The 25,068-nt window shown below is 42.2% G+C and overlaps 1 protein-coding gene across 18 annotated transcripts in view; it reads right to left on the bottom strand.

Moving 5' to 3' along the window:
* The window catches only part of ANKDD1B (ankyrin repeat and death domain containing 1B), a 53,607-nt gene extending 35,922 nt beyond the window's left edge, over positions 1-17,685 (bottom strand). For 8 of the 18 annotated variants that reach the window (XM_005557188.4, XM_045393882.2, XM_045393877.2 and 5 more), the window contains exons 1-5: positions 17,378-17,685; positions 11,968-12,071; positions 8,091-8,189; positions 1,751-1,849; positions 1,541-1,645 (exon numbers count right to left, since the gene is read on the bottom strand). In XM_005557188.4, coding sequence (XP_005557245.1) covers positions 1,541-1,645; positions 1,751-1,849; positions 8,091-8,189; positions 11,968-12,071; positions 17,378-17,570 — 600 coding nt within the window. In that variant the 5' untranslated portion in view covers positions 17,571-17,685. Of the gene's footprint in view, positions 1-769; positions 909-1,540; positions 1,665-1,750; positions 1,850-8,090; positions 8,190-11,967; positions 12,072-17,377 lie in introns of those variants that run through there. The other 10 variants (XM_045393879.2, XM_073993642.1, XM_045393887.2 and 7 more) reach the window with 9 other exon arrangements.
* Positions 17,686-25,068: the final 7,383 nt, after the last annotated feature.

Below are 25,068 nucleotides of genomic sequence, written 5' to 3'. Positions count from 1 at the left end.
ACAGTGAGCACTTACAATGTGCCTGGCTCCTTGCTGAGTGCTTTATAGTCATTAGCTCATTTAAGCATCTCAGCTATTCCAACATTCCTACATAGGAATGGCATAAGTGAAAAGGGGTTATGGAATGGCTCATCATGAAGTTCATTTGCATAGGTACTTTTACATAAGATTGAGGAAATGTCAATCATTATATACCAAAGAATGGAGGTTTGCTGATTTTAAAAAAATTATATGTGGGACAAGACTTCTCCTGTCACCCTGTTGTTACCATAAAGTAGATTTTATTGTTTCCATTGTATAGATGGAGAAACTGAGGGTTTCGGAAATTGAAGAGCTTGCTTAAAACCACACAGCTAGTGCATGGTGGTACTGACCAGACCAAAGCCCAAGTCTATCTTCCTCTAAGCTGTAAATGTATAGTTGTTTAATCATATGTAGAGGAAGTCAAAGAAGTATACAGACCTAATCTGAAGAAATACTTCTTATTGTTAATATTGTTGTTTTTGAGATTACGGTCAGAAAAAAAATGTAAAAATTTTTAAAAAGAGGTGAAATGAAGTGACTATCACTGACCAGCTTCTAAAGAAACTTTTATAGTATAGTATTCTCGTGGCACAGAGAAAAGGAAGTCCCATTCATGAAGTATATTCTACTGCTGAGAAATCAAAATGCCAATTGCACAAAGGCTACTCCTCTATGAAGAAAAAAAAAAATGCCTAGAGGGAAATATTCCAGGGGAAGGACAGTCCCTGACATGAACAATACCCACTGTTAGTCTGAGGAGGGAGACGGCACAGCATGAAGGCTGGATTCAGCCAGACCTGGCGTCAAGTCCTGGCTCTGTCACTTTTTAGTTGTGAGACTTTTGGTCAGGTGTTTGGCCTCTCTGAGCCTCAACTTCCTCTCCTCTACAAATGAGCAAAATATTTTCTACTTTATAGGATTATTGTAGGGGTTAGTGAGATCATTCATTCATTCAGCAATGATTTGTTGAGCATCGGTAGGTGTCAGGTCCAAGACCTCTTACTGAAATAATGCATGTAAATAGCTTTCCTCTGTACCTACATTAACAGATACTTGTTAAGTAGTAGCTAGTATTGTTATGTATCCCCTTATTTAAAGAAAAGAAATACTGACAAATGCAATAAAACTGCATTGTATTTCATGGCTCATTACTGCATAGCTTTGGGTCAAATATATTACCAAAAGGCCAAGCATAATAAAATAAAATTTAGATACACATTTTGATTACTAAAGGGGATAGGATACTGTCCACACTCCGGCCAGGATGAGGGAGTAGAATGGGAAGAAGGAATCTGGCTGCTTCCTCAACACTTCCTGTTCTCCCTACAAGCAGGGGCCAGGATCGCCACTAATACCAACACTCCTCTTTGGTTCTGTGGTCTGCCAATGTGATGGAGGAGCTGGCTATAGGGCAGGGTCTGTCTGTGCTGGCTGCTTTCACAGCTGTACCAGAGGTAGGAGAAAGTGAAATTTGATAGGGGTGGATGCAAGACCTATACAACCAAAGTAAACACACCTCATCAGGCTGGTTCAGGTCCTTGAGGTGCAGATCTTGAATAAGATACTCCACGATGCGCACATGATTGCTCTGAGCAGCAAAGTGGAGGGCATTCATTCCATCCTGAAGAGAGCCAGGGGTGGGGGAGATACACAGTGACCTCAGAACTTCCTCTCTCCTGCAATGGTGAGGTAAGAGCTTTTGTCCAGGTGTGACCCACATACCTACCTGATTCTTGGCTCTCTGATCTGCTCCAGCTTTAACCAGCATGAGCATGACCTCAAGGCTCCCAGACCAGGCTGCAAGGTGAATTACTGTCAAGCCATGCTTCCCCAAGAAGACAGAAAAAGAGAATCTATCACTCTGATGAGCCACAGCATATACTGCCTCATCAACAAAGGCCAAATTAATACTAGATTGTTGAAAACTAAGAAATAGAGAATTTAATACGCAGCAAAAGTGATATTTCGGTTCTATGGGGAAAAAAGGGTATACTTAATAAGTGGTGCAGGCACAAGTGGTTCTCCATCTGGAAGAAAATAAAATGAAAAGCTGTATCATACCACACTCACAAAATAGCACACAAACAATAAACATATTAGAATAAAATCCAGACTATAATGTACAGTCTCTTAATTCAGAGTGAGAACAGACAGATAATAAACAAAGTCAATTAAAAATGACAGATTTTTTAAGATGTATCTTTAATAAAGATAAATGGTTATTCTCTAATCCATGAAGCACACTTACCTATGGAGAAGAAAAAGACAAACTCAGAAAAATGGACAAAGAAAGGAAATGGAAATGATTATTGTTTAAGTATCTGGCAATATCTATTAGAATTGAAAATACAACCAGCAATCCCACTCCTGGGAATCTATCCCATAAAAATAAAAATGTCATTACCTAATGCTATATATATAAGGATATTAAGTGCAATACTAAAAACTGGGTACAAGGTAAAGGCCTATCAACATGGGAATGCTGAATAAGTTATGGAATAGTCAGACTATATAATGCAAGCATTAAAAATAATGAATTAGTGCTACAACAATTAACTTGGAAAGATTTCCATGAGTTTTGCTAAATATGGAAAATAAGATTGAGAATAAATATGATATAATCCCATTTGTTAAAAAGGAGTGATTAAGAAAACCCCATACATGTATATGTACATATCTATATCCATCTATAGGTGCGTTGGTGGGTAGGTAGGTAGATTGATTAATATAGATATGTCTATGTGAGCAGGAGAAAAGTACAGAAATAAACATATATATCTCAGATTGTTAAGTATAGTTACCAGAGGAGGAGAGGGAACACACAGGTAAAAGAAACACAAGTTATAAAAAGCATCTCATTTATATAGATGCTACTTAAAATATTTTATTTATACAAAATTATTTCGATTTGTCTGTGTGCAAACACATGTGCACAAAGTTGTCAGACTGAAAGAGACCAGGATTTACTGACCCGTAGGGATGCTGTGGGCAGTTGTATGCTGACTTGTCTACCAAATAAGCAGGGAGAAAAGTGTGGAAGGAAGCGTAGCCAGCAGTTAACATTGGCTATTTTAGGGAGGTGAGATTCGAGGGACATAAGCAAAAACATGCATCTGCACGCCAGGCCCTAAGTTAGAGAAGCAGCATAGGGCAGACACTATGAGCCTGATCTTCAGGATCAAGCAGAACTAATCTCAAATTCTGGTCACTTTCTATCACTTTCAAGTATGGGGATCTTGGTGAACTTAATTCTAACTGTCAGCTTCAGCTTCCTTATCTGCAAACTCAAGTGTGCTTTTCTGTTTCCTTTAGCCCCACGAAAAAGTAATCCATTTCCTCAGTACAAGTGCCTGCCCAAAGTAAGCTCTCACACTACATTTTATTTCCCTCTTCTAATCAGTTGTGTTTGTGATCTGGAAACTGTTTGTCAGATGTACACAGTATGAGTAAATGCGTAAGGAATGAGGGCCTGCAGCACACTTCTACTTGTGAAGTGCATAAGCCTTTTGGCATTTATTTTGGCTGCCCCCAAGTTGCATTAATGTATTCTCTTATTCTCAGTAGAATTCACATTGGGAGAGTAAAACAGCAAGTCCCAAATTATTGAGGCATAACTCTAAACTGGTGATTCTCAACTGGGGGTGATTTTGCCCCCAGGAAACATTTGGAAAAATGTATGGAGACATTTTTTACTGTCATGCTGTGGGTGGGGGGAGGTTAATATTGGCACCTAGTAGATAGAGGCCAGGGATGCTGCTAAACATCCTGCAATACACAGGGCAGCCCCAACCACAAAGAACTATCTGGCCCCAAATGTCAAAAGCACCACTGTTGAGAAACCCTGCTCTTAATGTGCATATCCTATCAAATTTATATTTCAGCTGTCACTCTAGAGGGTGAGTTAGTCCATTTGTAGGTTTACAATTCCAGCATGAAGAAGACTCTTCATTTCTGGACTCCTTGTCCCAAAAAGAAATGATGTACAATGACTGACTACTTGAGGTTCTTTAAAGCATGTTCCCTAAACACAATTCCACCTCTTAATTTGGACTTCCCTACAAGTCAATGCTCTATGTTTAGTAATACTAAATCTGCTTTCAAATATAAAAGAGACCAGAAGGCCAGGTGCGGTGGCTCATGCCTGTAATCCCAGCACTTTGGGAGGCCGAGGCAGTCAGATGACCTGCGGTCAGGAGATCGAGACCAGCCTGACCAACATGGAGAAACCCCATCTCTACTAAAAATACAAAATTAGCTAGGCATGGTGGTGCATGCCTGTAATCCCAGCTACTCGGGAGGATCGCTTGAACCTGGGAGGTGGAGGTTGCGGTAAGCCAAGATTGCACCATCGCACTCTAGCCTGAGCAACAGGAATGAAACTCCCTCTCAAAAAAAAAAAAAAAAGCCAGAAATATTTGAGACAGGTGACAAATCACTCTTTGACAGGAGACCTATTTTTTCCCTAAGAGGTAATTCCTAATTTCAAAGCAGCCTATATTTTAAAATTCCAAGCTCCAATCATAAAATCTAAAAGCTGGGAATTCAAGCTGCAAACAACCTAAGTCTCTAAAACCACAAATTCAGAATGGAGCCATTGTTCCTCAGAGGTAATGAATCACGGCTCACAGATGTAAACTCCCTGAGAAGAACCTCCATAAAACAAATTCTTCTGGTGTGAAACTGGCATGCCTGAGACTACTTAAGACCATGTGTCACAAATCACACTCACAGGTGACTCATGAAGCTCTGTGAAGTGTACATTGCCCAACAGTCACTGACAACCTGTCCTCATTGCCAGTCTCGTCATAGGTGAGGTCAATAATTTCCTTTGGGGAACAATTCTATGTTAGGAGCTTCCCAGAGATAAGAAGCTCTGTGAGCAGATGTTTTTATCCTCTGAGCACCACTTGCACCCACCTGGGATTCTTTACTCCTGTCTGGAGTAAGGCCCTCCATTTATCCAGTCTGCCTATTCCCAGGACTTGGGGGTGCTGCTCACTTTGGTCCCTAGCATGCAGTGCCTTGAATGGCACTCAGCTAGTACAGTCTCTGTCCTTGCTCCCCAGAGAGATTGTAGGCCCTGCAAAGCCATGACTCTATCTCATACCAGTGCTTCCCGAAAACAATCACCTGGGAATTTTTTTTTAATGCGGATTCTGATTCAGGCCTGGGGTGGGGCCTAAGATCTTGCATTTCTAACAAGCTTGCAGGTGATGTACATGCTTCAAGTCCTGGCACCACACTTTAAATAGCAAGGACTTCTGTCTAGTTGAATCCTCAGTAGTTGACACTGAGACATACGCACAACAGCCACTGAACAAATATTGAGGGTGAAGGGGATCAACTGTTAGCTCTTTGCAAATGGTGTTAGAACTTAGAAGAGGTCAAACTCAAGGCTCATCATTCAGATAAAGAAGCTGCCAGATTGGGTCAAAAGTGACCTTGCTTGAATTATGAAAAACATTTGACTAGTTATGGAGTAATGCCACTGTAGATGATTTAATCAGTTATAAACATATTTAACTTAGTGAAACCTTCAAAGCAGGAAAAAGAGACACATCAGGAATTACTCTATTTCCCACCTGACATTATTTCAATCTTCAAGCAAAGTTAAGAGAAACAGTCATGCTTCAGAGACAAGGTAATGCAAACATATGTTTAGAAAAACCTCAAGGAGAACAAGTTGGTGAAATATCTCTCCATCATTTCAGGAATAATTTGAAGGGGTGGCCTACCCCTCCACACCTGTGGGCGTTTCTTGTTAGGTGGAACGAGAGACTTGAGAAAAGAAATGATGGAATGAGAGACTTGAGAAAAGAAATGAGACACAGAGACGAAGCATAGAGAAAGAAAAAGTGGGCCCAGAGGACCGGAGCTCAGCATACCAAGGACCGACGCTGGCACTGGTCTCTGAGTTCCCTTAGTATTTATTGATAATTATCTTTACCATCTTAAAGAAAAGGAGGTGGCAGGATAATAGGATTATTGTAGGGAGAAAGTCAGCAGTAAGACATATGAATAAAGATCTCTGTGACATGAATAAGTTTAAGGAAAAGTGCTGTGCCTTGATATGCATATGTAAACATCTCCATAAACCTTTTTAGTGCATAAAGAGCAGCATTGCGCTAGCAAGTCCCGCCTTTCGCCCTAAGGCAGTTTTCTCCTTTCTCAGGAAACAGAGCATACAATCGGGTTTTACACCGAGATGTTCCATTGCCCAGGGACGGGCAGGAGACAGATGCTTTTCTCTATCTCAACTGCCAACAACCGCCAAGAGGCCTTCTTTCCTCTAGTACTAGTCCTCCTCAGCACAGACCCCCCACGGGTGTCAGGCTGGGGGACGATCAGGTCTTTCCCTTCCCACGAGGCCATATTTCAGACCATCACATGGGGAGAAACCTTGGACAATACCTAGTTTTCCTAGGCAGAGGTACCTGTGACCTTTGGCAGTGTATGTGTCCCTGGGTACTTGAGATTAAGAGAATGGTGATGACTTTGAACCAGCAAGCTGCCTTCAGGCACTTGTTTACCAAAGCACAGCCCAAAATCCATTAAACCTTGAGTCACCACAGCACATGACTCTTGCAAGGACAAGGTTGGGGGTAGGGTCACAGATTAACAGCATCTCAAATACAGAACAAAATGGAGTCTCTTATGTCTACTTCTTTCTATGTAGACACAGTAACAGTCTGATCTTTCTTTCTTTTCCCTACATAATTGATTTGCACTCTGACACAAACCAGATCTATATTTAATATATTAGAAACATGGCAATCCTCAGATATGCTGTTTAAAAGAAAAGATGCAATCTAATCTGGCAATGGATACATAGATGTTCGCTGTATGATTCCCTCTACTTTGCTATAGTAAAGATTTGGGGTTATGGTTCTGGTTAAAACGAAGTAAGCACAGTCCACTCTGTCTCTCCCACCAAAACAAATAAAATCTCTGGAAAGAATGCATGGAACGTACACCTACTATATACCCACACACATTTTAAATTAAAAAGTAAAAACAAAGAATGCATGGAACAGCTGAGGACTCTGTAAATGGTATCAGGTGGATTCGGGAAAAAAAAATCAGAACTCAAAGTAAGGACAATCCTGCTGTGACTTTCCAGATTTTTCTTTTCCTCCCATACCTTCCAACTTGGACTTGAGGCAGTGCAAATCATGGAACTGTGCCCTGGGCACAGTCAGAAAGATTTCCAACAGAAGCTCTCTCATTCTGGTCTAAGGAGGAGAAGGGAGCCCCTATAGAACAGAGAAGGCAGGGGAAATTCTCTGCTTCATTTTTCTCTACAGGCCCTGCCCCCTCCCCGCAAGCCAAGCCCCACTCCCAAAGCTACAACTTGACAGTGGTAAGGGTAGCAGCAGTGGCCGGGCAAGCACCTTAAAGTCCGACATAGGGGAATCTTTCTCTCTGGCCAGAGGAACTGTGGTCATAAAGCACGGTGGAGGAAGAATCCAAATGTTCTCTTGTTACCCTCCCCCACTTGGTCCTGGAGGCAGACCTATTTGTGGAAAGTACACAGCAGGGCCGGGAGACCACAGCCTTGGCTTTCCAGTCAGAGGACCAGGAAAAGAGGGTGGGGAGCTGGAAAATGTAGGGGAGTTGATCATGGAGAAGATGGAGCCTGAGAAAGGGATGGCATAAAGTTGTGTGTGTGCTCCTGGGCTCACCCCTGAGCTGTTTAATAAGCCTATTTAGTATCAGAGTTCATAGAGCAAAGTCAATATTTAATGTCTCTGGGGCCAGTTAGCTTCTGTCTTCCACATCCCAGATTCTACTCTGGACAATGATCTTGCTTTTACAAATGCATGCTATTGGTCATAAAGTCAATATGAGAAAATAAGCAAAAACCCAGGTCCCATAGGTAAAAGGGAAACAATTTAGTCCCCAAATACAAAGAGCACATATATGTATATTCTCTGAAGAGACGTTTCCAGAACAAACACTGCCAATTAAAATATTTTGCATGTATGTGAAGAAAAGATGTCTGGAGTGATCAGATTCTCCCTGTACATTGGTTATGCTCCAATTTGTTCTACTCAAGATGAGCTTACCTTATCAGCAACATCCACCCTGGCCTTGTGTTTAAGCAAGAAATCCACTGCAGATAAATGATTTCTCCCCACTGCAAAATGCAGGGCTGTGCGGTTCATCTGAGGAAGCATAATTTATGTTTTTAGTCACTGATCATTATTTAGTGCTTTTAGGTTTCCTGTTTCTTGAATGGCCATAGTTTTCTATTAGGTGTTTCTATTTTGATTGTTTGGCTCCACTCTTTGCCTTTACCTTTGAAAGTTGTGAGAATTGTGTCCAGCCGAATTCTGCCTTCATTATGAGATAACAGCAGAGAATTTGGCAATCCACTGAAGGACACGCCTCGAGCTGAAATTCTTGTTTCAACTTATATTGTATTGTAGCATTATGTTGTGGCAACATAATGGGTTTTGTTTAGAAAGTAAAAGTTGGATTTCCCCCTTATATAATCATTAATAACGGTAAATTTTTCTGCTTAGAATATCCTAATAATGCATAGCGGAAATTTTCCTAGGTATTCAATCCACTCATGTTCATTCTTCTCTAAGTTTTTGGACTGTAAACTTTACTGAAGCAAATAAATTCCTTCTGAAAGGAAGAAGGAAGGGAGGAAGGGATAAAAGAGCGAAGAAAAGAGGAAGGAAAGACAGAAAGGCAGAGGAAAAGCTATGACCATCTTGCTCCAAAGGACAGTCCATGTGGTGCTCCTGGGATACCCAGAGAGAGTCTAATACATTTCAGACAATGAAAGTTTTGCTTGGAAGTGATATGAGTCATAATTCCCATATTCTAGACACTGTTTTTGCTTCCAAAGAAGATGTCTGGGCATGGCTTTACTATTCTTTGTTACACATAAATAAGAAAAAAATGAGAACTGTTTAAATATTTGATTTTCTTGGTAGTGTCAACCTAAATAATAAGAGAGACTTTCAAAAGAAAAGATATTTATTGGCCGGGCGCGGTGGCTCAAGCCTGTAGTCCCAGCACTTTGGGAGGCCGAGACGGGCGGATCACGAGGTCAGGAGATCGAGACCATCCTGGCTAACACGGTGAAACCCCGTCTCTACTAAAAAAATACAAAAAACTAGCCGGGCGAGGTGGTGGGCGCCTGTAGTCCCAACTGCTCGGGAGGCTGAGGCAGGAGAATGGCGTAAACCCGGGAGGCGGAGCTTGCAGTGAGCTGAGATCCGGCCACTGCACTCCAGCCTGGGCGGTAGCGAGACTCCGTCTCAAAAAAAAAAAAAAAAAAAAAAAAAAAAAAAAAAAAAAAAGAAAAGATATTTATTTGGGAATAAAGCATTGCAACGGGAATATGCATGTCATAGTAAACTATGTGTGTATTTAGGGAAGTAAAAGAAGACAAAGGTTTTTAAAGGAAAAAAAATGAGGAGGATTACATAACTGTTTTGAAATAATTATCCTTTGCTGCAAAGTTCAACAACAAGCTGACACCAGTCTTAGATTAGACAGGCAGTTTCTGGGCAGATGTCCTTGCAGAAGTATTTTCTGTGTAAGGTTGTGATGGCCTTTGTGTGAGGTTGTGGGTTTTGCAGTCTTTTGTGATAGTTTTTGTTATCAAGTATACAAGCATGAGAACCCTGTCTTCATGGCCTTCCCCAGCTCTATTTGTCAAGGTTTTCTTAATATCGGTGACCCCATTTTGATTCTGAAAACTTTCACAATAGCTAAACCAGTGATAAAATAAGTTCGACAAAACATGAGTTATGGCTGGGCACGGTGGCTCATGCCTGTAATCCTAGCACTTTAGGAGGCCAAGGTGGGTAGATCACCTGAGGTCAGGAGTTTGAGACCAGCCTGGCCAACATGGTGAAACCCTGTAACTACTAAAAATACAAAAATTAGCCAGGCATGGTGGCGTGCGTCTGTAATCCCTGCTACTAAGGAGGCTGAGGCAGGAGAATTGCTTGAACTCAGGAGGTAGAGGTTGCAGTGAGCTGAGATTGCGCCACTGCACTCCAGCCTGGGCAAGAGCGCAAGACTCCGTCTCAAAACAAAACAAAACAAAACAAAAAACCCCATGAGTTATTATGACTTTGTCTGAAATCTGGAGCTTTGCTCTACTATGTCAAATATGGGCTTATAAGCTCCACTATTAACTTTACTTGTGAATAAGGATGTAAGCCAAAATTTCACCCAAGATAATTCAATAAAATTACTTATATTTTAAAAAGCTCCATCGTCACTGGTTTTAAGGAACTCTCCAAGTAACCATGTCAACGATTTGCTGTAAACAGCAAACAGATGTCATGAGAAAGCATAATACAGTTCATTAGGAATTTATAATAACTTGCCACGCTGTAAGTTAAAGTGTATTCGATTGTACTATCTCTCCAAGTACTTTAATATTAAAAAAAAGTTTAAAACAAAACAGAAAGTTGAATATGGAAAAATGTTAAATGGTTTAAACAGTATACTAGATAATCTATTTCCTGCTACTTGGAAAAGTGATTATTGCTTCACTTACTCCCACAATTAACCTTTCATGGTCAAAATAATCTTCAAAGATACCTATCCATAAATATTTTTGAAACTATGCAAATATCCCCTTCAAAGAGACTTGCTTACTTCTTTTCTTTTCCTTCCTTTCCATCTTTTTTCCTTTCTGCCTTTCCTTCCTTTCTTGATTCCTTTTTTTTCTTTTTGTCCCTAAAATTGTTACGCTACAAAATTTTGCTGCTTTCCTATTCTAGGATATCTATGGAACATGAACACTATATACACTCATAACACATCACACACACACATTATACACATAGACATATCAATCCCCACACTTATCCCCACACATAAGCACAAAGGCTCCCGACACACATGCACAACATCTTCCACTGCATCTGGTACATGATTTCAGATTCTGCAGCTTCAGTTTCTAGGACCTTACTGCCTGCGATAGATATAGGTTTTGTGAAACCTGAGTTTAGACTATTTAGGGAGTCTTCGTTAAAGCCAGAGTCAGAAAGCTTAAATAATTGCAGTTAAAATGCCTTATAATTTTTCAGATTTTATAAAATCATATAGTCATAGGAATATATTACCAGAGCCCTCTCAGTGCCTTACAAGGGGCCTGTACAAGCAAGGGCCCTGAAGCTTATGCTTCATTTACCATTAAATAGCAAATCATTTACCATTAAATTTACCATTAAATACAATTACCCACCACCCAGGTGGGTGCCACACCCACCTGGAACCACTCCACAAATTGTCCTAAGCAATTGACACAGCCTCCAACCTTCACTTTGATAAACCTGGCCTCAAAGGACTATCAGGAAATCCTCACAAAAGCAAGCAGTAGAGAATCCAAATTTATGGCAGTGGACTTTCCCTCTGCTAAAACCCAGGGACTTAAAGAACAAGTAAGAGCCAGGTTTTAGATAAGGCCTCATTGCCCAAGAGGCAGACACACTACATTTCAAAACCAGTACAATGAAAATCCATATGCCTCTTTAGATTTTTAAATTTGTAAAAACAGAACCACACAGGACATCATTGGCAAGAAAACAACCCAGACTGTGTAGCAAAAAATGTTCTGCCTTTCCAGAATGTGTGAGGCCAAGCTGATCCGCAGGCGACAATCCAGGACCAGGTCCAGGCCTATAACCCCGACAGCTGGCTTTACTGCCCACCCACAGACTCTGAATAGATACGCATGAAGATTCGGTGCACTGCCCTTCTTGGAAGAGGAATTAAAACGCACAGAGCCTCTTCCACTGTTTGACTCCACCGTTTAGCTTAAACACCCTGGGATTACCAACAAAGGAGCGCTCCCTTATCTCAGCTAGCACCATGATTTTTACTTTTATTATTATTTCAGATGTCCTGTGTAAACCCAAGCCATTACTGGAGTAGTCACTTGTCATATTTATGACTTCTACTCACATTGTTCACAGCATTAATGTTAACCTTGTTTTCAGACAGCTTCTCCATAAGATCCAAATTATTGCTTTTAGCAGCATTCTGAAAGCTTCTCTCATTTGGCAGTACTGAAAGAAAGCAAGGCAAGCATGAACTAAGGGAATTTAAGGAGGCCAAAGAGAAAGCATATTTATAGGGCAAACCTTGTAACAACAGCCTTGAAACGAAACAACAGCCTTGAGTCTTTCACATTTCGCTATTTTTATTAGGGACACAGAAACTTTGCTTCAATATCTTATAAAACGGTAGTATCAAGATTCAATTTTCTCCTCATGCTGCAAGGGTTTTCACACCCTTAAAAATGTTCCTGGCCCCAAACAAAACATTATTCATGAGGACCACCCTGAAGTCAGTAATGTGGTATCTGGCTTAGAAGGTCAGAAGGCGGTAGACTTCCCAGGGGACATTGTTTGTAAAAAACCTTGTACAAGATTAGGCAGGGAGGAGTCCAAATGCTCCTACAGCTTACAGAGATAAAACTGTTGTCTTCAGAACTCTATACAGACGCCAGGCCTGCATGAAGAAAATTTCAAAATGCAGCCTATCACACATACAGACACAAAGGTAAAGGGGATGAAAATGTTTTATTCTCATTGATATAAAAACACGGAGAAGTAGATTGACATCTATTATAAATGTCATATTTCACATACATATACACATTCATATGGTAAGCTTTATTAACTGTCATAGAGAAGATTCCAGGGTTTATTGAGTTTTTTTGTTATGTAGGGGAGTAGAGGGCTCTCAGAGGACAGCCCAACACGAAGGGATAAGACCAGAATTGAGGTTAAGTTGGAGTCAATAACAGACCATCTCCAAACAGAAAGGACCTGTAAGAGAGGTTTCTGTATGTGTGTTGCTGAATAGTTTCCTAAGCGTTTGCTTGTTTTTAAATGATACTATCATGACATTCAATGTTCCCCAAGTTTTTGCCGAAGCAAAGACCCTTAAGGATACTGCCAAGTCCAATCAAGGACCAACCAAGGAGTATCTTCTTGGGAAATATTGTTATGGGCTGAATTGTGTCTCTCCAAAATTCATATGTTGAACTCCTAACCCCAAGTACCTCAGAATGTTGACTATATTTGGAGACAGGGCCTTTAAAGAGGTAATGAAGGTAAAATGAGGTCATATGAATGGGCTCCAATCTGATATGATTGGTGTCCCTAAAAGAAGAGAGATTAGGACGGACACACATACACACACACACACACACACACACACACACACACACACACACACACGGAAAACCAGGTGAAGGCAGGGAGAAGGTGACCATCTATAAGCCAAGGAAAGAGGCCTAAGAAGAATCCAACTTTTCCAACATCTTGATGTTGCACTAGTAGCCTCCAGAGCTGTGAGAAAATAAGCATCTGTGGTTTGAGCCATCCAGTCTGCTGTACTTTGTCGTGGCAGCCTGAGCAGACTCATACAGATTCACATGTTCATTCTTTCTGTTACCTGGATCCTTCTCTTCCTTCCTACCCCTACTCTTGTCACCATTCTAGGTGACTTCAACCTCCTCACAGATGATTAATCCAACACCTTGGCCTCTTAGTTCCCTCTAATAATCTTCCGCAGATCTGACCTCAGTCATCAAATTTCAGAGACACATTCCTGAATTAATCATCACTCAAACTGCACTACCTCTGAAATCTTGACTTCCAGAATCCTATTCTTTGACCACAACTTCTCATCCATTCAGCTCAGCTGCTCTAGTTCTCCAAGTCCAGAAATTCTGCAATCTTATGAAGTCCTCCAGTCCACAGTTCTAACCCTTTCTCATATTCTTCATTTCTGTGCCCTTACTTCCCTCCTTACCATGTTTAGATTCCATGGTGCCAGTTTGTTTTTGCTGCTGTAACAAATTACCTGACACTGAGTAATTTTTTAAAAAACAGAAATGTATTTCACACATTCAGACCATAGCATATGGTCCACCTATGAAATCACTTCTATGCAAACACCTCCCTCACCATTCTTTTCCTCCATTAGACTAGTTGGTCAGAATCCTAATTCTGAGATTAAATCCAACTGCTACTTGCTTTGTTTCTGTACCTGAACAGCTAAACGGTACTGGAGAAAAACACACAACCATGCTGTGGTAAACATTGCTAGTGTTCATCAATATCTGCTTTTTCTCTTCTACCTGGTCACATGTGTAAGCCCATATCCCAGCCTGGATACAGCTAGATGAGGTGTATCCAATGGACTGAAAGCAGAAGTGATGGCATGTCACTTTGGGGCTGAGTCAGTGAAAAGCCTGTGTCACCCTCTAGGTCTCTTTTCCCTGCCTTAGCAACACTGGAAGCCATGGGTTTAAATGAAGGGGTCACAAGATGGTGGTACCTCCATCAACTTGGTATTGGGAGATAATTCTCTCCGGGTCTCTCACATTTCTGCACATCTTACAAGCAAAAGCATTGACTGGCTTTGCTCTTTACTATCTTTTCAAGGATGTTTGTATAGTGAAAAGCCTTGACAAATAGAGATATTTTTCCTCTGGAGCAAAGGGCAGGTTTGCTTGCAGCCTTGGAAGAAAGCAATGGTAAGGCATGCTTACTGACTATTACAAACGATTTGGGTTCCCTAAGTGCAGGATTTTTCTGTAACACAACCCACTGTGTGTGCAGGTGTCATTTGGCATCTTTATATCTCCCTGTGGGAATTGGGGCTTGGAGAACTGACACAAATACTAACACTCTGGCTACTGCTACTGCTGTGAGTAATGAAATCCATCATCTCTGATCCAAAAGTGTCTTCTGCCAGCATCTCTATCACCTAGTAAGCTAACTTGTGAGATTATAAGTAGGGTAAAATCTCAACCCCTTTATGGTCCTTGACACCTGGGTTCCTGAGAGACCCTCGCCAACCTATTTTGGACATGCTACACGAGCAAGAAATAGATTTTTCTTTTAAAGACGGGGTCTTGTTACATTTTCCAGGCTGGTCTTGAACTCCTGTCCTCAAATGATCCTCTCACCTGGACCTCCCAAAATGCTGGGATTATAGGTGTGAGCCACCACACCCAGCCAGAAATAGATTGTTTTTATGTCCAGTCACTCAGACGTAGGAGTCATTTATTGCTGCAGGAAAAGCTTACTTTGTCCTGATTGATACACATGCTAACAGGTCTCTTAAATTCTTCCCCACTAATCTCAGCACGACTAGCTAGCCTCTACATTTCCCTAGTCTTCCCTTCTTCAATATGTCATATCCTTTCCTTTCTCCTCAAATATCTGAATTTACTAATCTACCTAATTTACTTCCTCCCACTACCATCACCTAATTCTCAGTCAATACCGTTGCCTCATAGTGAAAACAGAAGTAGTAGGACACGAATTCCCACATCTTCCCACCTAGGTGAATCTACCAATCTACCTTCATTTGTATATACAGGATGAAGCATCCCTGTACCTAGGAAAGGCCAACTTCTACACCTGGGCTCTGGACCCCATCCCCTTTTTATCTTTTCAAGTGTTTCATATGTCAGTCTCTTGGAAATTATGTCTTCTTTCCTCTAGATCACTTAATCTCTCTCCAGTGGATCACTTCCTTCAAAAAATACGGAGATGTCATAATACCCTAAGTGTAAAAAACCCTCCTTTGACCCCAGCTTCCTTTCCAACTGCTGCTGCATTTTTCAACTTTCCATTACCCCAAACTTAAGTATTCTATAATTGCTGTCTCCATTTCTTCATCTCAGTCTTGTCTCAACCCATGCTAATCAGACATCTTTCCCACCCCTCTACTGAAACTGCTCTTGTTGAGGTCACTCCGTCTTGCCAAAACCCAGTCATCATACCCTGTTCAAGTGCATTGAGCTCTTGGCAACTGTGACACAGAGGAACACACACCCCTTGTAACATGTTCTTCTCTAGAGGTCTGGTAAGCCAACTGTTGCTTTCTAGTCTTTTCTACCTGCTCTTTTTCCTTTGCTTGATCTCCAACTATTGGAATGCCCCAGGGTTTATATAAAACAAATAACCTGTTGATGTAGGCATGATTCCTCCATCTTACAGATGAAGAAACTGAGATTTTCAAAAGTTATACCACTTGTTCATGCTTTATAAGTGATAGAATTGTCCTAGGCAGCCTGACTCCAACCACATCACCCTGTCTCATGGCCTTCACTGCACTTACCTTAAATTATCTTATTCATTTATTTGCTTACTTACTTTATTGTCTATCACCCCTCTACCACAACAGAATGTTCCACCAGAATAGGGGTTGTCTTGTTCTCTCCATCCCTACATCTAGAACATGCCTAGAAAATAGTTAAGCCCTTGAAAATATTTCCGGAATGACTGAATGAACACTATATTGAGGAACTGGTGTACAGCTTCCAAGCCTAATTTAGGAAATAAGGCCGTCCTAGCCAGTAGGCTTGGATGGTGTGCCCCGTTAAGAGACTTGAGTACTGGGCCGGGCGCGGTGGCTCAAGCCTGTAATCCCAGCACTTTGGGAGGCCGAGACGGGCGGATCACGAGGTCAGGAGATCGAGACCATCCTGGCTAACACGGTGAAACCCCATCTCTACTAAAAAATACAAAAAACTAGCCGGGCGAGGTGGCGGGCTCCTGTAGTCCCAGCTACTCCGGAGGCTGAGGCAAGAGAATGGCCTAAACCCGGGAGGCGGAGCTTGCAGTGAGCTGAGATCCGGCCACTGCACTGCAGCCTGGGGACAGAGCCAGACTCCGTCTCAAAAAAAAAAAAAAAAAAAAAAAAAAGAGAGACTTGAGTAGTGGGAAGGCTGAGGTGGGAGGATCACCTGAGCCTGAGGAGGTCTGTGATTGCACTACTACATTCCAGCCTGTGCAACAGAGCAACAAGACCCTGCTTGCGGGGGGGCCGGGGTCGGAGGCGGGTGGGGAGTGGAGGGTGCCGGGGAGAGACTTGACTCGCTTTCAGCTTTTGAACTGCTTAACAGCTGCCTTAGTTTATACTGCACATTATTCCCAAGGCATAGATGATCCACTCCATGCTTTAAAACTTAAGCGCAGAAAGATAAGTGATTTATTTAAAGTCAGACAATAAATCGGCGCATGAGTCACGATATAGGAGATAAGAGCACATGAAACTCTTATTTGCAAAAGGACTTAATCATTATTTTAAAAAGCCTCCTCCTTAATTCGGAAGAATAATACTGTCCTTCCACCCACAGTACATGGTGGGAGTGGATTCCAAAGCCGAAAACCAGCCAACAAGGGGTGCAGCGGTGGAGGCTGGGACTCGGGGTCCCAGGGCGGAGTCGCCGCGCCAGTTTCACTCCCGCAGCTTCCGGAGGCGCTGCACTGGGTACCTTTTTAAGTCCCTTCGACCCAGCCCGCCCCGCAACCTGATTTTCTGAGACCTCGTTTCCGGGACTCACGGAGCTCGTGTCCGGCAACTGTCGTGTCCTCTTCTCCAAGCCCCTTCCGCTTCGGGATCCGGGACAGGGCCCTCCAAGGCAGGGCGTCCGCGCCCCTCAGGTCCTCCCTGAGACCCTTGGCGGCAGCAGCCGCCCCGAGCAGCAGCCCCCCTACCGTGGCCCCGTGGCCCCGGGCGCGCCCGGCGAGGTCCATGGTCGCCTCCGCGGACCCGGAGCGCAGGTCCAGACCCAGACCCAGATCCAGACAGGCCCAGGGCGCGAGGCTGGACGCTGGCAGGTCAGCCCCGCCGGAGCGCAGACCGCTCTCTGTTGTGGCGGTTCGCTGGGCAACAAGCCCCTGGTTCTCCAGCCCTGCCCTGACTTGGGCCGGCCTGGGAGAATCCGCCCTCAGGTGTGGCGTGCACTGTGCTTAAGGTTTGGTTCTCCGGGAAATAAAACATCCTGCGAAATCTACAAGCCCCAGTGAACTCCCACTTCTACTCTACCACTTCTTTGTACAATTTTAAGAAATGTCGGCCGGGCGTGGTGGCTCACGCCTGTAATCCCAGCACTTTGGGAGGCCGAGGTGGGCGGATCACAAGGTCAGGAGATCGAGACCATGGTGAAACCCCGTCTCTACTAAAAATAGAAAAAATTAGCCGGCGCAGGGGCGGGCGCCTGTAGTCCCAGCTACTCGGGAGGCTGAGGCAGGAGAATGGCGTGAACCCGGGAGGCGGAGCTTGCAGTGAGCCGAGATTGCGCCACTGCACTCCAGCCTGGGCGACAGAGCGAGACTCCATCTCCAAAAAAAAAAAAAAAATTTTTTTAAGAAATGTCAAGGTTGAATTTATAACCAACACTATAGGAACTTCAATATTACATGATTTCTAAATGGGCTTCCAACATTTTCTTTTGAATAAAGAAAGACTTGATTTCTCATTTGAAGACCACGCAATTATAATCTCTCCTGGCGGATTCTTTTGAAAAGTGAAATAATACAGAAGCAAGTCAAATTCTGACCCCCCAAATAAACTTCAAATAAGAAAGGTAATCAGGTTTTCATTTATTTTTTATTCTTCTTACAAATTTACAAAAGATGTATCATTTTAATGTAAATTATGTAATATCAATTTCATTTCAAACTTGTCAGCTTTTTCCTTCAAATTATTGTGCACCCATGAGGCACTGAATTCAAAACAATGTTTCCTTATCAATGAAAACAAATGACAAAATATTATTTATCAGAACACCACCCGTAACCTCAAACTTTCCTTTTTTAAAAAAGGGAAATGGGCCTCATGTTTGTAATAGGGATATGATAAAAACAACAGCAGATAAGCTGAATTGAGTATTATGCAGAAATATCAGACAATGTACTAATATGGAAAGTATAATATGTAAATGGAAAAACAGGGCACAAATTATATGTGTATGTAGCATGTTTACAAGTAAAATTCTAAAAATCAGAAGAAAATACCCACACAAAAGAAGGAATAATAGTGAAAACAGCAGCAGATCAATGGAAAGCATACAGTCAAGTACAGAAAGATCTCCCAATCTGGGCAACAAAGTGAGAACCCCTCTCTACAAAAATTAGCCAGGCATGGTGGTGCATGCCTGTAGTCCCAGCTACTTGGGAGGCTGAGGTGGGAGGATGGCCTGGGAGGCAGAGGTTGCAATGAGCCAAGATTGTGCCACTGTGTGCCAGTCTGTGTGATAGAGCCAGACCCTATCTCAATAAATAAATAAATAAAATAATAATAATAAGAAGAAGAAAAAGATCTGAATTGTGTTATCCAAGTTTGAAACTGCTTTCAAATTCTAAACCAAGAAATTGACTTTTTAAAAAATCTTCTTATCGATGACCGGAGAAAATGCATCATCATTTTATGCTATATAGCCTTATAATAGTATGTGGTACTGTGGCCGGGCGCGGTGGCTCAAGCCTGTAATCCCAGCACTTTGGGAGGCCGAGACGGGCGGATCACAAGGTCAGGAGATCGAGACCATCCTGGCTAGCACGGTGAAACCCCGTCCCTACTAAAAAATACAAAAAACTAGCCAGGCGAGGTGGCGGGCGCCTGTAGTCCCAGCTACTCCGGAGGCTGAGGCAGGAGAATGGCATAAACCCGGGAGGTGGAGCTTGCAGTGAGCTGAGATCGGGCCACTGCACTCCAGCCTGGGCGACAGAGACTCCGTCTCAAAAAAAAAAAAAAAAAAAAAAAAAAAAAAAAGTATGTGGTACTTATCTTACTCTACCAGATGAGACAAAAACTCCAAAGCAGTGCATTATGTGAAACTCAGCCATAGCTGGACTTTACTTCCCTGAGAGCTTGGGCTAAATGAGAAGTTACGAAGTATACTGTGGGAGGTATTTTCTTTTTCACTCTGTTTCAAATATCAGGTTACTTCTCAAGCAGAATATTAATTCTAAGTGTGCTAATACATAAAAGCTTGCTCACATGAGCTGGCCCTACTCATCTCTCTAATCTTGGGCCCTACAATTCTTCTCCATTCTTCATCCAGTGTTTCCTGGTGGAGAGCCATCCAGCTTTTATTTCCTCCCTTTGCCTAGAACCTCTCTCCCCCACCTCCACTTCCGAATTTTTAAAATAGTTTTGATTCTTTGTATCAGTAAGGTTTCAGGTTAAATGTCACTTCCTCAGAGGAGCCTTCTCGGATCATCTTATTCTAAAAGTGTCCCCTACCTTCATGTTCCATTCTCTTGTGCTGTTGTCACTTTCCTTTGTAGCACTTACCATTGAAATGTCTGTATTTGTTTAGTGTCTGTTTCCACAACCAGAAGGTAAACTTCATGAATACAGTGATTTTTAAAAGTCTGTTGGGCCAGACGTGGTGGTCCATGCCTATAATCCCAGCAATTTGAGAGGCTGAAGTCGAGGATGGCTTGAGGCCAGGAGTTTGAGGCCAACCTGGGCAACTTAGTGAGACTCCAGTCTCCACAAATAATTTAAAAATTAGCTGCTGCTGGTGGTGCACACCTGTAGTCTTAGCTACTTGGGAAGCTGAGATGGGAGTATGGCCTGAGCCAAGGAGGTCAAGGCTGCAGCAAGCTGTTATCATGTCACTGTATTCCAACCTGTGTGACAGAGCAAGACTCTGTCTCAAAAAAAAAAAAAAAAAAAAAAAAAAGTTTCCTACTGCATCTCCAACAGCTACCCAACCTGCAATAAGTATTTGTCAAATAAATATGGAACGCAATTTAGCCATGTGAGCAGTAACTTGTCTTTGAGTCCTGAAAGCTTTAGTTTTTTCCCTAAAGGAAGGTCTAGACTAAAAAAATATGTTCAATTCTGAAGTAAACCTTTAAAACCCAGATCCTGTTCAAGGATTCCATATTTTTAAAAACATCTTCCTAGATTTCTCTTTGCCCTCCTCTACCAGATGATTTCTCCCTAGACTCCCACTTTGTATATTCACCTATTATAGCCCTCCCTACATTGAATAGAAACTGTCCCTGGAGTGGCTGTCCATTTTTTGAGGACAAACATGTCTTAATAATCTTTATGTCCTTTATCCGCTAGGATTCAGCTATAATTAATAGGAAAACCCAAGTAACTATGGCTTAAACAGTTTTTTTATTTGCTTCTTGTGAAAGTCTCAAAGTGTGCAGGCCAGTGCTGATATGTCTCTGTTTTACAACACCCCCAGGAATCAGCCTCTGCAGCCCACTACTCCACCATCCCCATGTGCAGCCCTTATGTTTAGGTGTAAACGGCAGCATCTGCTTCCAGGCAGCAGGATGGAACAGAGAAATAGAAAGAAGAGGCAAAGAGAATGCTACAGCTGCAAGAAGGGAAGTTTCCCAAAAGCAACCACACATAGTACTTCCTTTTTTTTTTTTTTTTTTTTTTTTTTTGAGACAAGGTCTCGTCTAGCTTTGTCACCCAGGTTGGAGTGCAGTGGTGCAATCTCAGCTCACTGCAACCTCCGCCTCCCGGGTTCAAGCGATTCTTTTGCCTCAGCCTCCTAAGTAGCTGGGATCACAAGCGTGCCACCATGCCCAGCTACTTTTTGTATTTTTAGTAGAGACGGGGTTTTACCATCTTGGCCAGGCTGGTCTGGAACTCCTGACCTCAGGTGATCCACGTGCCTCAGCCTCCCAAAGTGCTGAGATTACAGGTGTGAGACACCGCACCCAGCCAGTACTTCCTTTTATATTAGTCAAAACTCAGTCACGTGGCTACCCCTAGCTGGGAGGGTGTGAGCTGCAAGGATGGGAGATATATTGTAGTCATCAATTCTGTAATCTCTATTTTTCACACTATCACATATTTTTAATTGAGATACTAAATTGTCCACCTGAATTGAAGTTGAGTTATTCCAGAAAGGATTTGCATATGCTTCCGCCAGTCACTAGGGACAATACTAACCTCACTTTAATTACATTTTCTGCTTGAGCTCTTCAGGATGATACCATTTGTGTGAATTCAGATTACAAGCCTACATGTGTGCTGGTTTGTGATTCAAATTCTCACTGGCAGTCCCTCCTTCCAACCAGTGCCAAGGTTGAGCAGGCAAGTTGCTTTGCTCCCTCTTTCTTCATGGAGGATTTCTCCTTTATCCTTGCTCTGAAGGTATAAACCTTGGTGTCCCATATTTATGCACTGGTAACCTATTAGACTCCCTATCTTAGGTATTATTTCTTAGTGGTTTATAAAGAATTGATGAAATACAGTAGTCTATTCTGGGTGATCATGTGCCAAACTAAAATTCTAATAATATGGCAGAAAAGTAGAATGTTGAAGGACAACCAGGATCTCTGCCCACAATTGCTAGCAAAACCCAAAAAACCTTGGCATATCTCACACTTGTGGATGGTTTCAGAGATCACATTTGATGTTTAGCATATTCTAAGAGGAAAAAACTTTTGAGCCTTCATAAAAGAGAACTAGATTTTATCCTAGAGCTGACCCAACCTTTTTTTTTCTTTTTGTCTCTCTCTCTCACTCTCTCCACAGACACCCAAGAACATGAGTGATATTAGGAAAGTATTGTATATAAAAATGCACAAGATGATCTAGAGCAGGGAAAGCAACTGGTGAAAGCTAAGCAATGAGTTAGACAGCTAGATATTAGACAACTGATAAGAACCTGATAAAAGACATGGAAAGAAGTGTTTTCAAAGAGGCCCAACAAGAGTAGACGGAACTCAATGATAGGTATGTGGTTGGCAGAGGTTGTGTGCGTGTGTGTGTGTGTGTGTGTGTGTGTGTGTGTGTATACAGGAAAGAGTCCTCTACACTTTAGCGACAGGTTAGAAGGGTTAGTACCATTTGTCTCTGAATTATCTTTAATTTCCCTGAGCATTCTGTAGACAGCAGCAGTTACAAAGTAACACTATCACAATTGCCTCATACTGGTAAGGGGAACAGTTCAATATTATGGTTTGCTTAATAAATGGAATCATGTTTCCAATAGTCACCATAATGTCATTGGAGTTTTTCTTAACAACCTAATTCAGTTATGTATTACAAAGCAAAAGTGATTAGTCCCTAATTATACAATGAAAAAACAGTTTTTTCTCCAGGGAAATAAACATCACCTCTCTGTGAAGTTTACTAAAATCCTAGCAACACAAAGTGTGTTCAAATATATCACTGCTTTTCAAAATGGAACATTACGTCAAAGAAAATTCAGTACCAGGGCCAGGCATGGTGGCTCAGAGCTTTGGGAGGCTGAGGAAGGAGGACTGCTTGAAGCCAGGAGTTCAAGACAAATCTAGGCCACATAGCAAGATCCTATCTCAACAAAAATTACAAAAACTTAGCTGGGCATCATGGCACCAACCTGTAGTCCCAGCTACTCAGGAAGCTGAGATGAGAGGATCTCAAGCCCGAGAGTTCCAGGCTGCAGTGAGTTATGATCATGACACTGCATTCCAGCCTGGGTGACGATCAGACCTTGTCTCTAAAAACAACAGTTCAGCACCAGGTACACCAGGTATGATTTTTTAAATGAAATATTTCCTCAAAAAACAGTTTTATTAGCCCCAGGTTAATAGTCGTATTTTAAGTCTTCTTGCAAATACTTCCAAGCCACTCCAAAAGGACACAGTATAATAATAAAACATGTGGCCGGGCGCGGTGGCTCACGCCTGTAATCCCAGCACTTTGGGAGGCCGAGGCGGGCGGATCACAAGGTCAGGAGATCAAGACCATCCTGGCTAACACTGTGAAACCCCGTCTCTACTAAAAATGCAAAAAATTAGCCGGGCAAGGCGGCGGGCGCCTGTAGTCCCAGCTACTCGGGAGGCTGAGGCAGGAGAATGGCGTGAACCCGGGAGGCGGAGCTTGCAGTGAGCCGAGATCGCGCCACTGCACTCCAGCCTGGGCGACTAAGCGAGACTCTGTCTCAAAAAAAAAAAAAATAATAATAATAATAATAAAACATGTATAAAGCAAGCCACTATCTAATAAAGGGAAATAAATACAATTGTCTCTTTCTGGAACGCCCACTCTTTAGGACCTAGTGTGAGTGCAGCCACTTAGCCACCATTCTGTCTTCCCAGAGAAAAACAGTAAGATAGTAGTAAACACTCTTGGACACATACTATTTATTCATTTACATGTCAACAAATGACTCTCCGTATCTACTGTGTGCCAGGCCATACACTTCATACTTGGAATTCAGAGATAAGTGAAAGCCCAGGATCTCTTGGGGCCTACAATCTGGTAGGGAGAAACCAACATCGGGGGCCATGCAAAGAATGTTTCAGGATCTTTGTAGAGAAACAGCAGCACAAAATAGTGACTGATCAGTTTTTCCAGAGGGTAAGGAACCGTTTTCTGAAGGTGGCCCCTGAGCTGAGTTGAAAGACGAGTGACTATGTAGGTGGGAGATAGAAAAGGGGCATTCAGGAAGCATATTCTGGACAGAGGGAGCAATGGAGCACAGATGGCAGAAAGGAGAAACAGCTTGGTCTGTTCAGGAAACCCTGAATGCCAAGCCAGTGTTTAGAGTGCATCATGGACAGTGATATATAGGAGCTGGCTTGTATTGGCTTGCAAGAGCTGTTAAAGTTTCAGGAATTTTGTGAACTGGTTGACATCACATAACTTGAAATCTGTCATGGTGCGAGTATTTACACCACAGAAATAATCATACACTAAAAATCACTCCCTTTTCCTACTCATTCCACTGCTAATCTTGGAGACAGTTGAGAGCTTTTGAAAATTGCTTTGTTTTTTTTGACATGAGAGTGCTATTATGGGAACGCTGTTTATGGCTAATCTGTAAAAAAATGCGTGAGATGGTTTAGAGCAAGGAAAACTGACACATCAGTTGGAAAGTCAGAGTTTAGACAACTGATAAGGGCTTGACAAAAGAGATGGAAAGAAATGGATATTTTCAAGAGGCCCCACAAGAGTAGACAGAATTCAGTAACAGATATAGGGTTGGCAGAGGTAGCAGTGGATACAGGGGGGATGAGTTAAAAGGTAAGGAGTAGTAAATAAACACATTTGTTAATGAGGGCAGAAAAAATATCTCCTATTAATTGCTACATCTCTCTTGCCTTTAACTTACAGCCTTCTTACATAAATGCCTATAACCACTGTCTACATTTTCTTAGCACAAAGTTCCTTCTTAAATTCTGTTATATGGCTTCCATTACCCACGGTGATGCTGAAACTTCTTCCTCTAGAAGGTCACTTCTTCAGTGGGGACATTGACCTTGCGGATACTGCAAT

Source organism: Macaca fascicularis, chromosome 6 (assembly GCF_037993035.2).
Source record: "Macaca fascicularis isolate 582-1 chromosome 6, T2T-MFA8v1.1".
NCBI lineage: Eukaryota > Metazoa > Chordata > Mammalia > Primates > Cercopithecidae > Macaca > Macaca fascicularis.
The sequence above is the reverse complement of the archived record's forward strand: the minus strand, read 5'-3'. Positions and strand labels throughout refer to the sequence as shown.